The following is a 13,619-nucleotide window of genomic DNA, read 5'->3' on the forward strand; positions in this document are numbered from 1 at the left end:
TTGAAACAAGCAAAATTTAAACACGCCAAGGCAGCCCTATTGTTTTTGCAGAAGGCCACAGATGCTTATACACTGTCTTGCACAATGAGTTTTTTTAAGGTGGCAATGAGACTAAGGAATACGAGAGAGATAAGTGGTTGTAATGCCCTGCAAATAGAGACTGGATAACAGGAAACCTCCGATATGTATGAATGTAATAGTTGTTATCTTTTTAATGTGGTTTTTAAATGTTTTTATGTACTTTTATGGTATCTTTTGAAGTGCTGAATAAAGATATTTGATACTGATACACTGACTCGCTCGTTCATTTCCATCTACTCTCATGCATTCATTCCAGATCCATGCCATTTTTCTATAATAACTAAAATTATTTAAATGGGTATATGCTAAACGTCTGGCATGGAACAGGCCCTCCAGGACCGACAGTGGAGAACCCCGTTATAGAGCAATGAGTGAAGGGTGGAAAAACAAGTTGGAGTAATGAAATTACTGGTAATTATTTGGCAAATTTAATAACAAAAGTCAGGATTGTGGAGGATAGAGCAGTGCTTTAATTAACCTACACCATAACTGACAAGGTGTTATCGTCAAGGTCAGGTTGCACAGACATTGGTTTCTTCAATTAGTTTCTGCTGGTATGTATGTCTCTACCCGATATCTATAGTTTTGCTTCAAGTACAAAGCAATAGAACTCTACAAGAGAAGGCGATTAGAAGACGTGTAGGTGAACACGGGGGCCGGAGAAATCAGAGTAGCGAAGAGATAGCGGTCCCTTAATATCTCAAATGTATGGGGTACTTTACGTACTCTCCATTAGCAACTTGGCACCAACTTTTATAAATGTTTTATTTATTAAAATGAGGGTAACGCAAAATCAAATTGTGATTTAGAGCTACGCATTCATTGCTTTGGGAATCTTTAACACACAGTTTTGAGCATATATTAATACTGAATTATCAAAATAATGCATTTGTCGTGGACAATGGTATTGCTTGTCTACATTCAGGGTACCGAGCCAAGTTAAATCTTATTTTCATGATTCCAACTCAGGTTTACCTTGTAAGATTGTACTGTTTCCTTAAGTCTGCCTCCGGGTCTTGCTGACGAATTGCTCGAAGTGCTGTTGGTGCAGTAAACATGGCGGATGCTTCATGCTCTGACAACACGCGGAAATAGGCTCCAGCATCAGGCGTTCCCACAGGCTTCCCCTACAGAAACACGAGTGCAAAAATGAAACAACAATATTACACCACGTCATGAGAAATCATTTTTAAAAGCAGTTGTATAAATACCATCTTTGCATTTCAAACTCATCCGTGAACAATAAAATCATTTTGGGCCAGATGTACTAAGCATTTTAACCCACTCTAATTTGGCATTTGAAGAGTTTTTACAACTCCTAAAATGGGATTGTAAATAGATACTGATTTGGTCGTAGACAACCCTTCCAAATACAGATTTTATACATAATGTACCAATGTTTTGTGACCGATATCTTGTTGCAAAACATTGATATTTTGCCATCACCTCAAAGGAGGTGGTAATTAATTTGTAAAAGGGGCGTCTCTTTGGGAACCCTCCCCCTTTGTGAATGTAAAAAAACTTTGCTAAACAGTAGGCAGTGGTTACCGGGACCACTGCCAACTTTTATACAAACAAAAAAAGTTATGTTTTCTTTTTAAACACTAATTTGACAATTAACTGCCGGTGCCAAGCACAGGAAACCACCGGCTCAAATTAAGCACTGATTATACCTGTAACGTTAATCTGTTTTCTGACCTCTACATCTTTCTTGCACTCATTTAGCTTACTCTCTACACGATCTGGAGCGATTTTTTGGACCTATCTGCAAGCACATATTCCACCCCAAAGCAACCACAATTGCATTCGTTTTCTCTCTCCCATCCCGTTTTTTTTCCAGCCTTCTCTGGTGAAGCATTTGATTAGTCAGTACCACCAGAAAGTCAGGGCGGGGAAGGAGTCTAAGCGGATCTAGATCTTCGTCCTAAGGGGGCATTGGGGGGCAGCTCGACATAGGGAAATCTGCCCCCCGGGCAGTTTGGGAGGGGTTTGGGCTGGCCGGATCGGCCATTTTGTGGTTTGGGGCTTTTTTTGGGCATAGCCCAATTATAGCCCAAGTAGCCCAATGATCATATAAGCCTCTGAGGAGATATGCCAGCCACCATTTTAGGTTTTGGTGACCTGGTGGCTGGCAGCAGGGTAGCTAGTAATAGTTTTCTTGTCAATTAGCTGTAGGTTAGCACGTTTATGTGTAATTATGCAGAATTATAAGGTTCTCGAAGCGGAGCGCCGGCTGAGCGAGGCGGGCCTCCTTGGTTTGCTGATGCCGGCAGCTGCAGAGTTTTTACGCCCTACTCGGCACGCTTCTGCGGCCTGCACATCCCCCAAGGGGGTGAAAGGGAGAGAGGTGAGTGCCAGGGGCCGCTCTTACAATAGTAGTGCAGCCCAGTTATCCCCAGACGATCCGGAGCCTCTTGCGCATTCCGAGGCTCCGGTGAAAGTGCGCGAGGGTGGGGCCCACGGGCGGAGGAATGCGGCCGTCGCTTGTTCTGCTTGGGCCAGCAAAGAGGTCTTGCCTGTTCCGGCCTGGGACCGAATGAGGCTGAGGCCTGTGCAGCAGCAGTAAGGGAAGGGCGGGAGGCTGGAAAAAGGGGGAGAGAAGTGGTTGGGGAGAGGGGATCCTTTGGTGGGAGGGTGGGGATCCGGTGCTGGTCAGCAGCATGAGCCAAGGGAGCCCCTGGAATGGGAGGAGGCTGCTGGTCAGGGTGGGTGTTTTGCTGGGGACGATGGGGGGTAACCCTTGGGTTGGACCAGCAAGGGGGGGATTTAGGGGAGATGGGGTGAGCATGGGTTTGGGGAGTGGAGTGAGGTGGGAGATATGGAGAGTCAGGGCAGGGCCATGTCCCAGATCGAGTTTGGGGGGGAGGAGGAGGGAGGGATTCCTGGGGATTGGGAGCAGGCTGGGGGTAACAATGCCTGGGAGGGGTTGGATATCTTCACCTCATGGAATGAGAAGGTGAGGGGCCTCAGCAGGTTGGGTCAAGTGGACGCCTATTTAGCGCAGGGACGGTCAGATAGTTTGGATGGTAGGGGATAAGTAGGAAGAGGAGAAGGGAGATAGGGGAGGAGTATCAGAGGCCCAGCACACCAGACCAATCATTTATATTGCAGGGTGAGGACCTACGTCAAGATGCAGACTAAGCAGAGCTGGGTGCTGCTTATTGGAGCGGATGAGAAGGGAGGGTGGAGCCTCGCGCGACGTACCCGTAACCATCAGGGGATTCTGGCATGGCCAGCACATGCAGGCCTGAGACGTCTTACTAGCCCCGGCATCTGACGGACCTCGGCGGTCGCAGGACCGAAAATCAGCACGAGGAGGCAGTTGAAAGAGTCGGTGATGTACCGGAGGGTGCAGTTGGCGCCCCCGGAGGCACGGAGTCATGAGCCCATGAGGGGCCACCATGTGGTGTCACGAGAAAAAGCAGGGTTAGATTTTGATGAGGAAGGCAAGCTGAGGGATGAAATAGACGGAGTGGAGGGGGAACAGGAATAATGTTTCAGGTTTCGAGAAGGGCGACAGAACCTGCGGGATGGCCGCCCAAGTCGGGATCGACCAAGTGGCCACTGGCAACGCGGACTGCAGCAACACGGGCCCCCTCCTTAGAGCCAGGTAAAGCACATGGAAAGAGGGTTCGGCCAGTGATGGTCTCCGTTCTCCGTGGAGACAGGAGGAGAGGTGGTTCCAGGGGGGAAGAGGGTAGGTTGCGCAAAGGCATATATGTTTTAGACGGGGTGGGCACCGAGAAGGAAGGTAAGAAGGATTAGGCCAAGCCAATAATTAGCAAGTGTGCAGAGAAAGCTGAGCCAAGGGAAGAGGCCAGCACAGATAAGAAAGATAAGCCAGAAAGTAAAGAGTTGAGGATTAAGAAGCTCCCTTATATGGGAGTCACCAAGCCGTTGGGGGCGCATTTGATGCTGGTGACTAAAGAACGCATCTGAAAAGGTAAAATGTGGAAATGCTGAAGCTATTGCACAGGGAAGTGCACGCAAAAGAGGGGTTTAAAAAAGAGGAATACGAGCTGGCCAAGCAGCCGCTGGTTCCTCTAACCATAGAAAACTGGACAGCTGCCTTCTTTATTTATGCTAGTGTTTACTGTAAGAAATTCCCGGAATGCTGCGTAGCGCTATTCAAATATATGGATGTAATTCGGAAAGCGCAGATTACAGGGGTGGTTATACATGGGCACAATACGATGAGGAATTCTGGGCCCGTATGGCCTGGGATACCGACGGAAAATGGGGGGAACTTGACACGGATTTGTGGCAGCACACTATGGGGGCGTCCTGAGCAGGTAATACTATCTTTACAGAGAGTGGGCTCCCGATTGTATACCGGCCCTTTCAGGGAGGGGTGGGTAATAATGGAAGGGTACAGTCAGGGGCAGGGGGGTCCTGGAGGGACTTCAATAAAGAGCTGTGCATATGCAAATTTTGAAGATTTCGCCATGAGTGCTCAAAATGCGGTGGCAGGCATTTCTTGGTTACCTGTTTTGGGGCAGAGGAAGTTTCCAGGAAGGGGGGCTGCAGGGGGGTAGCAACACAAGGGGACAGCCACAGCAGCATATTTCAGGAAAAAGGGGGGTTAAGTGATTTCAGGGGTATGGGCTAAAGGGCTCATACTCCAGTTAAGGCAGACGAGCTGGAGGCAGCTGTACAGAGTTATGACGACCAGAAGGCTGCAGAAGTATTGAGGGAAAGGTTCAAAGTATGTTTTTGTTTGGGTTTTGCAGGTCCAAGACATAGACGTTGGTCAGAAAATTTGAAGTCAGCAAAAGAGCATTTGAAAGTAGTCCTGGAGAAAATAGACAAAGAGGTGAGGGAAGGAAGAATGGCAGGCCCTTTCATGAATTGGCCTCTGGACAATTTGATTGTGTCACCAAATGGGGTGGTGCCCAAATAAGAACCTAGACAATTTCGGCTCATTCAGCATTTATCATGGCCAGAAGGGTGCTTGGTGAATGATTTCATCGAAGAAAAGGAAGCCACTGTTTCTTACTCACCAGTTGACGTGGCCATGTCACTGGTGGTAACATCAGAAATGGCAAAATGTGACATAAAATTGGCTTTCCGTTTGCTTCCAATCCATCCAGATGATTGGGATCTTCGAAGAATCCATTTCAATGGGAAATGGTTTGAGGACAATGCATTACCAATGGACGGTTCTATGTAATACGCATTTTTTGAGTGTTTTAGCACATTTCTGCAGTGGTTGTTTTCAAAAAGGACGGGGCACATGTTTGTGACCCATTACTTGGATGATTTTTTCTTTGTTGGAACCTCCGGCTCCACGGAGTGCCAGGTGGACCTGAAAAACTTCAAAGACCTGACGGAGGAGTTGGGAGTGCCATTGGCACCCAAACAGACAATGGGCCCCAGCACGGCACTGTCTTTTCTTGAATTTGAGATTGACTTCAGAAAAATGCTAGCCCGGTTGGTGGATGATAAAGGGGATATAATTCTGGAATTGCGTAACGCCATGCTGGCATGGGAAAAAGTAACGGTCAAAGAAATACATGCCTGGCTAGGACATCTCAATTTTGCATGTAGGTCTAGTGAGAGTAGGGAGAACCTTTTGCAGGAGGCTAGGAAGGGCATTAGCAGGGAACAGATTACCTCATCATCATGTGCGTCTCTCTGCAGGAGTGAAAGATCTGAGAATGTGGCAAATTTTGCTGCAAACTTTCAATGGCATTCAACTTCCACGGGAGGGGGATCTCATTTGGGATGTGCAGATATTTCAGATGCAGCAGTCAGCAAAGGTTTTGGCCTTTACTGGCAGGGGAAGTGGTGGGCAGAGCAGTGGCCGACAAAATGGAAGGAAGGGGTTAGGTCCATTGCATTTCTGGAGTTCTTCTCCTTAGTTGTGGCAGTGACACAGTGGGGTAGTCAGTTCGCACATAGAAAGCTGACTCTTAGAGTTGACAATGTGGCGGTTGTAGAGATTGTGAACCGTCAGTCAGCAAGGGACGAACAAGTGCTAAAGTTGCTGAGGGTCTTTGTCCTAGGTTGTTTGCGTCATGATATAGTGTTTAAAGCACTGCACGTTCCAGGTGTGGTCAATGACAAAGTGAACGCTTTATCTCGTTCATAGTGGGGGAGATTCCGTGGGTTGGCCAAGGACGCCTACAGGATCCCGACGCCCATGCGGCAGCAGTTGTAGTACGTAGGCAACACAGGAAGCTACAACTGGTGGTAGGATCTCTGGCTAAGTCTACTAGGATAGCCTATAACCTAACATGGAAGGAGTTTTAGCTGTCAGGCGCCCAGCAGCGCTCGAATAAGTTACAGCGAGGGGACGATGTTATTCCGTTTATTTTGGATATGATTGAATAAGGCTTATCCGGGTTGTCAATTGCAAGGAAATTAGAGGGAAATGCATTCATGGGTAAATTGTTCTGGAGTTACACGCCTTCAGCGGGTGAACTGGGTGCAAGGATGCTAGAAGGGTGGGCCAGGGAACGTGGCCAGCTGAATCTGGTCAGGAGACCTGTGTGGTGCCAGTTACTCCACCAAGTAATACAGATTTTGCCAAGGATTTGCACTGATGCTTTCGAGGCATGCCTGTTTTCCACATTGATGGTGTGGATGTTTTTTGGTGCATTAAGAGTGTCTGAGCTGTTGGGGGACAGAAGGGGTGGAGGGATGGGGTGGGGTGATCGGGTGGGAAGATGTGGTCTCACGCGATGCGGGGATACATATATGGTTAATAAAGTCCAAAACGGACCAGAAGGGCAAGGGAAAATGGTTGTTGTTGCAGGTTCCAGTGCCTCAGCTTACTTGCCCTTATAGATGGAGGCTTCACTGGCGAGTAGCTCCCAAGGATATCGGGGAGTCAGTTTTTGTGCATGCAAATGGGAAAAGAGTTGCAGCCTTCCAACTGCTAGCGGTGCTGAGGAAGGCACTAAAGGAATTGGGCATAGACGGTGCAGGTTTTGGGACACACTCTTTCCAGATTGGGGCAGCATCTGAAGCAAGCAGTAGAGGGTGGGGACAGGGTGATATCATGCACTTGGAGAGGTGGTCTTCGGATTGTTAGAAGCGATACCTGCACAGCAAAGATAAGAAATTTAGAGCAGTTGTTAACAATGCATAAGTTCACGCAATGTTTCTCGTCTCAGGTTCGGTGGCTAGCACCCTTTAGTTGGAATTGTCAATCTCGGTTGTGGGACACTCCTTCGTGAAGTGGGCTTACGTACAAGCACGAGAAAGTTATTACGGACAGAATCTTGGTTTTCATGATAAAGTGTTTAAAGTGTTATGGAGAGGAAAAAAGGGCATGTTGTAGAAGGAGCTGATTCCTTGCCTTAACAGTCTGCTAGTTGGGTGTCGTTGTCCGGACATTTTGGTCATACATTTGGGTGAAAACAATTTGTGTTGAGAGAAGGGCATAGTTCAGATGAGAAGCATGAAGTGGGACTTAGCACTTATTAAACAACAGTGGTCAGGATGTTTTGTGGTATGGACAGTTTGTGCCCTGGCGGGGGGCAGTTAATCCAGGCGCAGTGGACAGAGCCGGGAGGAAGCGTAATACTGAGATGTCTAGTTTTTGCAGAGAATTGAGTTTTAGTAGAATTGTACACAGGGACATTAGTTTTGATTCAGTAGAATCTTTTGGGAGGAGACGGTGTCCACTTGACAAGGCTGGGGATGGACCTTTATTTGTTGGAAATTAGGGAGGTGTTAGCCAGGATTTTAAATGTTCAAAGCCACCCTCGAAAGTAAGAGGCCTACAGGACGGGGGGGGCAGAAAAAAGGGGGCTAGGCAGTAGTGACCATCCCTCCCTTTTTCGTGGGTGGCGGGGTTTTGAAAAGTTGGCCAGGGATGGCACACGTTTTTGGTTAACTATTGGAAGTTTTTGAGCAGGGGCAGGAAAAGGGTGGGCAGGTAGTCTAAGTTTTAGGATAGACGTTTGTTAGTTACAGTTGCAGGAATGCAGGTAGGGAACGAGGTGTCATTGGGGGAAAAAGTTTTAACTGCAATACTGTGTAATGTTGTTGTTATGGTAATGCCGGGGTGGGGGAAATTTTGAGGGGATCGTAGAGGTGGGTAGATCAGGGGTCAGCTATTTGAAGTATAGCGAGGCTTTAGTTTCGTAAGGCAGTTGCCAGTTGGCTATTTTGTAATATGCACCTGTTTCAATAAAGCGGCCTTTTTCACACACAAAATGGATCTCGGTTTGGTTTGCCCCTCTCTCTCCCAAGTTTGACAGGAGCAGTTGATGATTTGAATACCTTCATCTCCACTCAAATGTTCAACAGCTCAATACAAGAAACTGGTAAGAAGTCAACTGTTTTCCTGACCCCTACTAGATCCTATAATAGTCAGTCCATTCTTTCAGATACTTCTTTGTCTGATTACATCTGATTCAAAATTGCTCCCACAGTTTGAAAGAATGATGCTTCTATGTCCAAAACAATGTGCAACATAATTATGGAGACTGTTTTCACAGACTTCTCCAGCACCGACCCTCTCCTCCACCAAACAGCCACCCCAAGACACTGCTAGTTTTAATGGAAAGAGCAGATCCTTCACTTTTGTCAGATTCAGTGCTTAGTTTGTAAAAAATAAGAGTAAGTGCCAGGGCCCTTCCAGCGCTACCAATGACAGCACCAACACAACTACTAATCATTGTACAGAGGGGAACGTGGCGGCCATGCACTGAGCAGCCGCGAGCTCAACAGGAAAGAAATGCATTCTTCCACGTGGTGAGGGTCCCGGCACTCACCGACCCAGCAGCGAGTAGCTGGAGGAAAGGCTGATGTAGCCCCTCCCATGTAGACCTTGATCCTGATGGTGTTGTTCTGGGGGCCCTCTGTGACAGTCACATCTGCGTCCTCTACCGAAGCGGCCAGCGTGGGGATTTCACAGTGGGAGGAAGCCATCAGGGAACTGCAGCGAAGCCGGGCGGCTCAAGGATAGGCTTGTGGTTGCTGTGGCAGGGTCAGTCAGGAAATCCTTCCACCTACCCCACAGCAGAGCATTCAGGGACATGCTGCAGCTCCCAGCCCAAGGGGAGTATTAGGCGGAGGTGGAGGGACAGGGAGGCTGCAGAGAATGACCAGTGGGCTTGGCGCCCTATTCAGATGGCTAAGGGAGGTCAGTCTACTGGCAAGGCTGGTGTTACGACCTCGAGGTATACATTGCGTACCAGGAATATAGCTGCAGCGAGGATAAGTTCTGGCTTAACCCCTTCAGTGCTAATGACAAGGGTAACTCGTCATGGAGTTTCCATTGATTTCAATGGAAATTACATGAAGAAGAGCAAATACCCTTAGCATCCAAGTGGTTAATATTTCCCACTTCCTATCTCTGCCATTTCAACGGATACAGTGAAGGGGCAGCAATGTCTGCCTGGAAGGGCAGTAGGTGTTGAGACCATTGTCCATAAAATTGGAAGGTCCACAAAGCTGCCTGGTAAGAGCTCTAGTCGTACGGCCAGGAAGGTTCTAGTCCCTCAGATCAAGGTTACTCCTCCTCTTAAATCTTTTATAAAGTCCTGACCATACCAGCCTTACAGAGTGTGGAGGGAGGCTCGGAAGAAGATGCAAGCCAGCTGGGCTTTAGCATGGAGAATTCCACTACTGACTGCTGCTGGCATAGATGCCTCTGCCAGCCAAACCACACACCCTGTAGCGGGAAGTAGATCGGATGAAGGCCTGTGCAGTATAGGCCAGGTTGTCACTAGCAACAGTATTGAGGTTCTCACTGTAGTAGAAGAGCCAGGATTTATGGATGAGCATGGACAGCAAGCGTAGGAGGCAGGTGGGACAGCCAGGGTACAACCTGACGAATCATTGGCAGCTATTCTCCTGGCCCTAAAAGAAGAGATGAAAAGTAGATTTGAGGTATTGGAAGCTAACCAAGCGGACATTCAAGCCTCCTGTTCTGCTCTAGCTCAGAAGCCTGATGAAGCGGCTGCACGTACTAGAGCATTAGAGGAGGAGGTAGTCTCGATCAGACAGTCGCAAAAAACATCTCTGGAATAAGCTTGCTGACTAAGCAGAATCAAGGATTAAGTGATGATCTTTAGAGTATTGACAATCATTCCTGGAGGCCGAGCAGGGTGCTGAAATGAAGTCCTTCATAATTGTTCTGTTGCGGGACACAGTCTTAAAAGACAGGCCAGATATTAACCTCGAGAAGGAGATACAGCAAGCGCATAGAGACCCTTTTAAAAGAAACCTTCAAATGCAGAAATCAAGGAAGATCCTGCTGAATTTTCTCTCTTATGCAGTGAAGGAGGCAATACAGAGTATAGCTTTAAGAAATTGACCTTTTTCGGTTAGAGGGTTCTCTTTTATTCCATCAGATCAGATCCATGTAAAACAACAGGTCAGAGGCAGTGGGGGCTAGGTAGGAAAATGGAGGAGCTGCTTAAACTGGGGGCAAAGGCACAGCTAAAGTTCTCAGCAATGCTCTGCATCATGTGGAATAACCAGATATTTAACTTCCGGGCTGTAGAGGATGTAAATGCATTGTTCAATTCCATTAAAAAGGGGACAATATCTTGAGTCTCAAGAAGATCTTGGAAAGCTGGGTCGAGGTTGGAGCAGGGTAGTGGCGGGGGGAGCACTGCTGTTAAGCATTTATTGAGTGTAGTTAAATCTTTCCTGGGGAAGCTCTCTAGGCATTTTTATGCCTGCCAGGTTTGGGTGGGTTCCCCAGTGCTGGGTGTGGGTCTGGGCCTTGGATTGGGTACAGGGTGTGGAGCAGTGGGAAAAAGTAAAAACAAAAAAAAACAAAAAAAAGTCCTCAATACATCATGTGGAAGCTTTATTGTCCACAGGCCTCAGATAATGCATTTGAAGAGGGGTCTTAATAAAGTTGAAGATGATGGGTGGTGGTAAAGAGTTATCGTTTTTAACGTGAAATGTTAATGGTCTTAGAACCTGGGGCAGACAAAGATTTGGTGATGCGCTATTTAGAAGAGAACCTTGCCGCCCACATTAACATTTAGCAAGAGACTCATTTTACTTCAAGAGAGAGGGAGGGGTGCTGGGGTCGAGGTAACATCTTCCAAAAGTGATGGTTCTGGTATGTGGGCCATGGTAACTATGAGGTGTGCTGGCTTTAAGTTTGTGTGTGTTGATTTCTATGGTCTGAATTTGGATGATCCTCACTATATTGTGAATTTGAAGTGGAACCTAGTAAAGGTAATGGCCCCTTTGGTTTTTGGGGGTGACTTTAACACTCTATTGGTCCCTATTTTAGATAGATCTACCCGCAGGAACTGTGTTCAAGCCCTGGCTCTTAGGAATATGCTTCAGGATGTTGGGCTTGTGGATGCACGGAGGTACTTAAAGGGTCTGATGAGGGGCTATACATTATTTAGCAGAAAATACAGGCATTATTCTAGGATGGATTCCTTTTTTGTAGACAGAATTTTCACAGTCAAATTAAAAGAGGTCTACCAGCTTCCTGGGCATATTTCGAATAACTCAGCAGTCTTTATGTCTCCTAAATGCTCTGAAAATGAGCAAAATTCTAGGTGGACGTTAAAAAGAGCTATCCTCCCCGATCCTGAGGTTGTCTCCACCTTGAAATAAAGCAAGTGCTGACTTTTCCCTAGACGATGTTGGCTCGGCTCCTGTTGGGGTAGTATGGATATTTTTGAAGATTTCATCCAATGGGTTTTGCAAAGACAGGCACATTCAAAATATAAGGCAGAAAAAAAAATACGGCGGAAAGGGCGGAACTGTGTAAATGGAGCAAAACATGGGGGTCTTGGAGGCTGCTACATAGAGGCAAAATATGGGGTCCAATATTGATGGGGAAAGGCTTTTAAAACAGCCGGAGGAGGCACGGTTAAATTATAACAACAAGTTGAAGATGAAGTGCAGAGAATGGTGGTATACCGGGTGTAGAAGACAGTTTGAGTATGGGGAGTGAGTGGGTGCGCTCCTAGCATGTAAGGCAATGGTTGAGAGATCCAGGAATGTCATCAGGGAGCTGGTTGTCAATCCCCAGGGAGATGTCTTGAATAAGGTCAAGGCTATGCAGGGACACCTGGTTTCTTTATTATTTGTACTGTATTCGGCAGAGGTTTTCCGAGATCCGGACAGGCTCAGAGGTTTGGTTAAAGAGTGCTTGGAGGCACCGATTACTCAGGAAGAAGTCAGGTAGCATCTGTCACATATTAAGAACAGAAAAGCGACCAGTCCGGATGCCATTCCACCAGAGTTCTATAAGCTTTTAATGGAGGAGATTGCTTCAGAATGGAAGGTACTGTTTAACTCAGTAAATCAGGGGGTAGTGCAGATCCCTGATTCGTGGAAAGAAGCCAGGATTGTTTTGATTTTAAAACCTGCCAAGGATCCCAGAAAGGCTGACTCTTATTGCCCACTCTCCCTATTAAACGCGAATTAGAAGGTTTTTACGAGTATTTTGACAGGGCGCCTGGCTAAGTTAGCTCCCCAGTTAATCCATCCAGATCAGAAGGGCTTTGTGCAAAAGCAGCAAATTTATGAGCTTACTCAGCAGCCAATCGGATCTATAGATTTAGCCACTGCTCGCTGGATTCCCTTGGCAGTGGTCACAATGGATTGTATTGTATTGTAATTGCATTTATATAGCGTCTACTAAACCTGACGAGGCGTCGAAGCACTTTTTTTGCAAGTAGCACACTATAGAGAAGGGAAAAGGGGTTGCATTTATATAGCACTTGCTACTCCTGATGGAGGGGTTGAAGTGGTGGGGTTTTCAGCGAGTAGCATGCTACTCTGGAACCCGTACGTTGTTACTGATAAATTAGTGTAGTGAAATATGAAAGTAATTTGAGAAGTGGATTTGTTAAACAAACAATCGATGGACGGAATGCTGGACAATGCACACATTCACCCCTAGTCACAATGATCTGGGTTTAATCCATTGTACTTTTGCTCACCACTCCACCCCTGTATGGACCCAGCCATATACAAATCAGTCTTGACTCTGTTCCTTATGGGAACAGTCCAGCCCGAACTGCCAAGCCAGGCCCTCTCTGGACCAGAAACAAGCATCCTGGGACTGGTTTCAGGGCATCACCCTTCATTAGCCAGGCTAGCTTGAATCCAGTGGCGCAGTGAGCACGGGACCCATGACTGGGCATACCCTTCCCACTTAGGGCGACAAATGCAAAATAAACAATTGAAGGAGGGAATGCTGGCCAATGCAAACATTTACCTCCAATCACGAGGGTGTTACCCAGAAATTGGTCACAGGGAAGACCTGGCTTGCCAGTTTGGACTTGACTTTTACCATGAGGCACAGGCTCAAGACTGATTTGCATATAGCTGGGTCTGAACTGAGGTGGCGAAGTGAGCTAAAGAATGAGATGGATTCAACCCAGAACTGTGACTGGAAGTGAGTGTCTGAAAAGTTTCAGTGCTCCGTCCATCATCTCCTTGCATTTGCTTTGTTTGCCCTAAATTGGCAGGGTATACCCAGACGTGGGTCCGTTGCTCACTTTGCCACTGGATTCAAGCTAGCCTGGCTGATGAAGGGTGTTACCCAGAAACAGGTCCCAGGATGCTTGTTTCTGGTTCAGGGAAGACCTGGC

The 13,619-nt window shown here is 47.1% G+C and overlaps 1 protein-coding gene across 2 annotated transcripts in view; it reads right to left on the bottom strand.

Moving 5' to 3' along the window:
* The window catches only part of ACSS3 (acyl-CoA synthetase short chain family member 3), a 1,350,383-nt gene that overhangs the window by 684,631 nt on the left and 652,133 nt on the right, over positions 1–13,619 (bottom strand). For both annotated transcript variants that reach the window (XM_078674232.1, XM_078674231.1), the window contains exon 8: positions 1,057–1,208. In XM_078674232.1, the coding sequence (XP_078530358.1) occupies positions 1,057–1,208 (152 nt within the window). The remainder of the gene's footprint in view (positions 1–1,056; positions 1,209–13,619) is intronic.

Source organism: Lissotriton helveticus, chromosome 1_1 (genome assembly GCF_964261635.1).
Source record: "Lissotriton helveticus chromosome 1_1, aLisHel1.1, whole genome shotgun sequence".
NCBI classification, from domain to species: domain Eukaryota; kingdom Metazoa; phylum Chordata; class Amphibia; order Caudata; family Salamandridae; genus Lissotriton; species Lissotriton helveticus.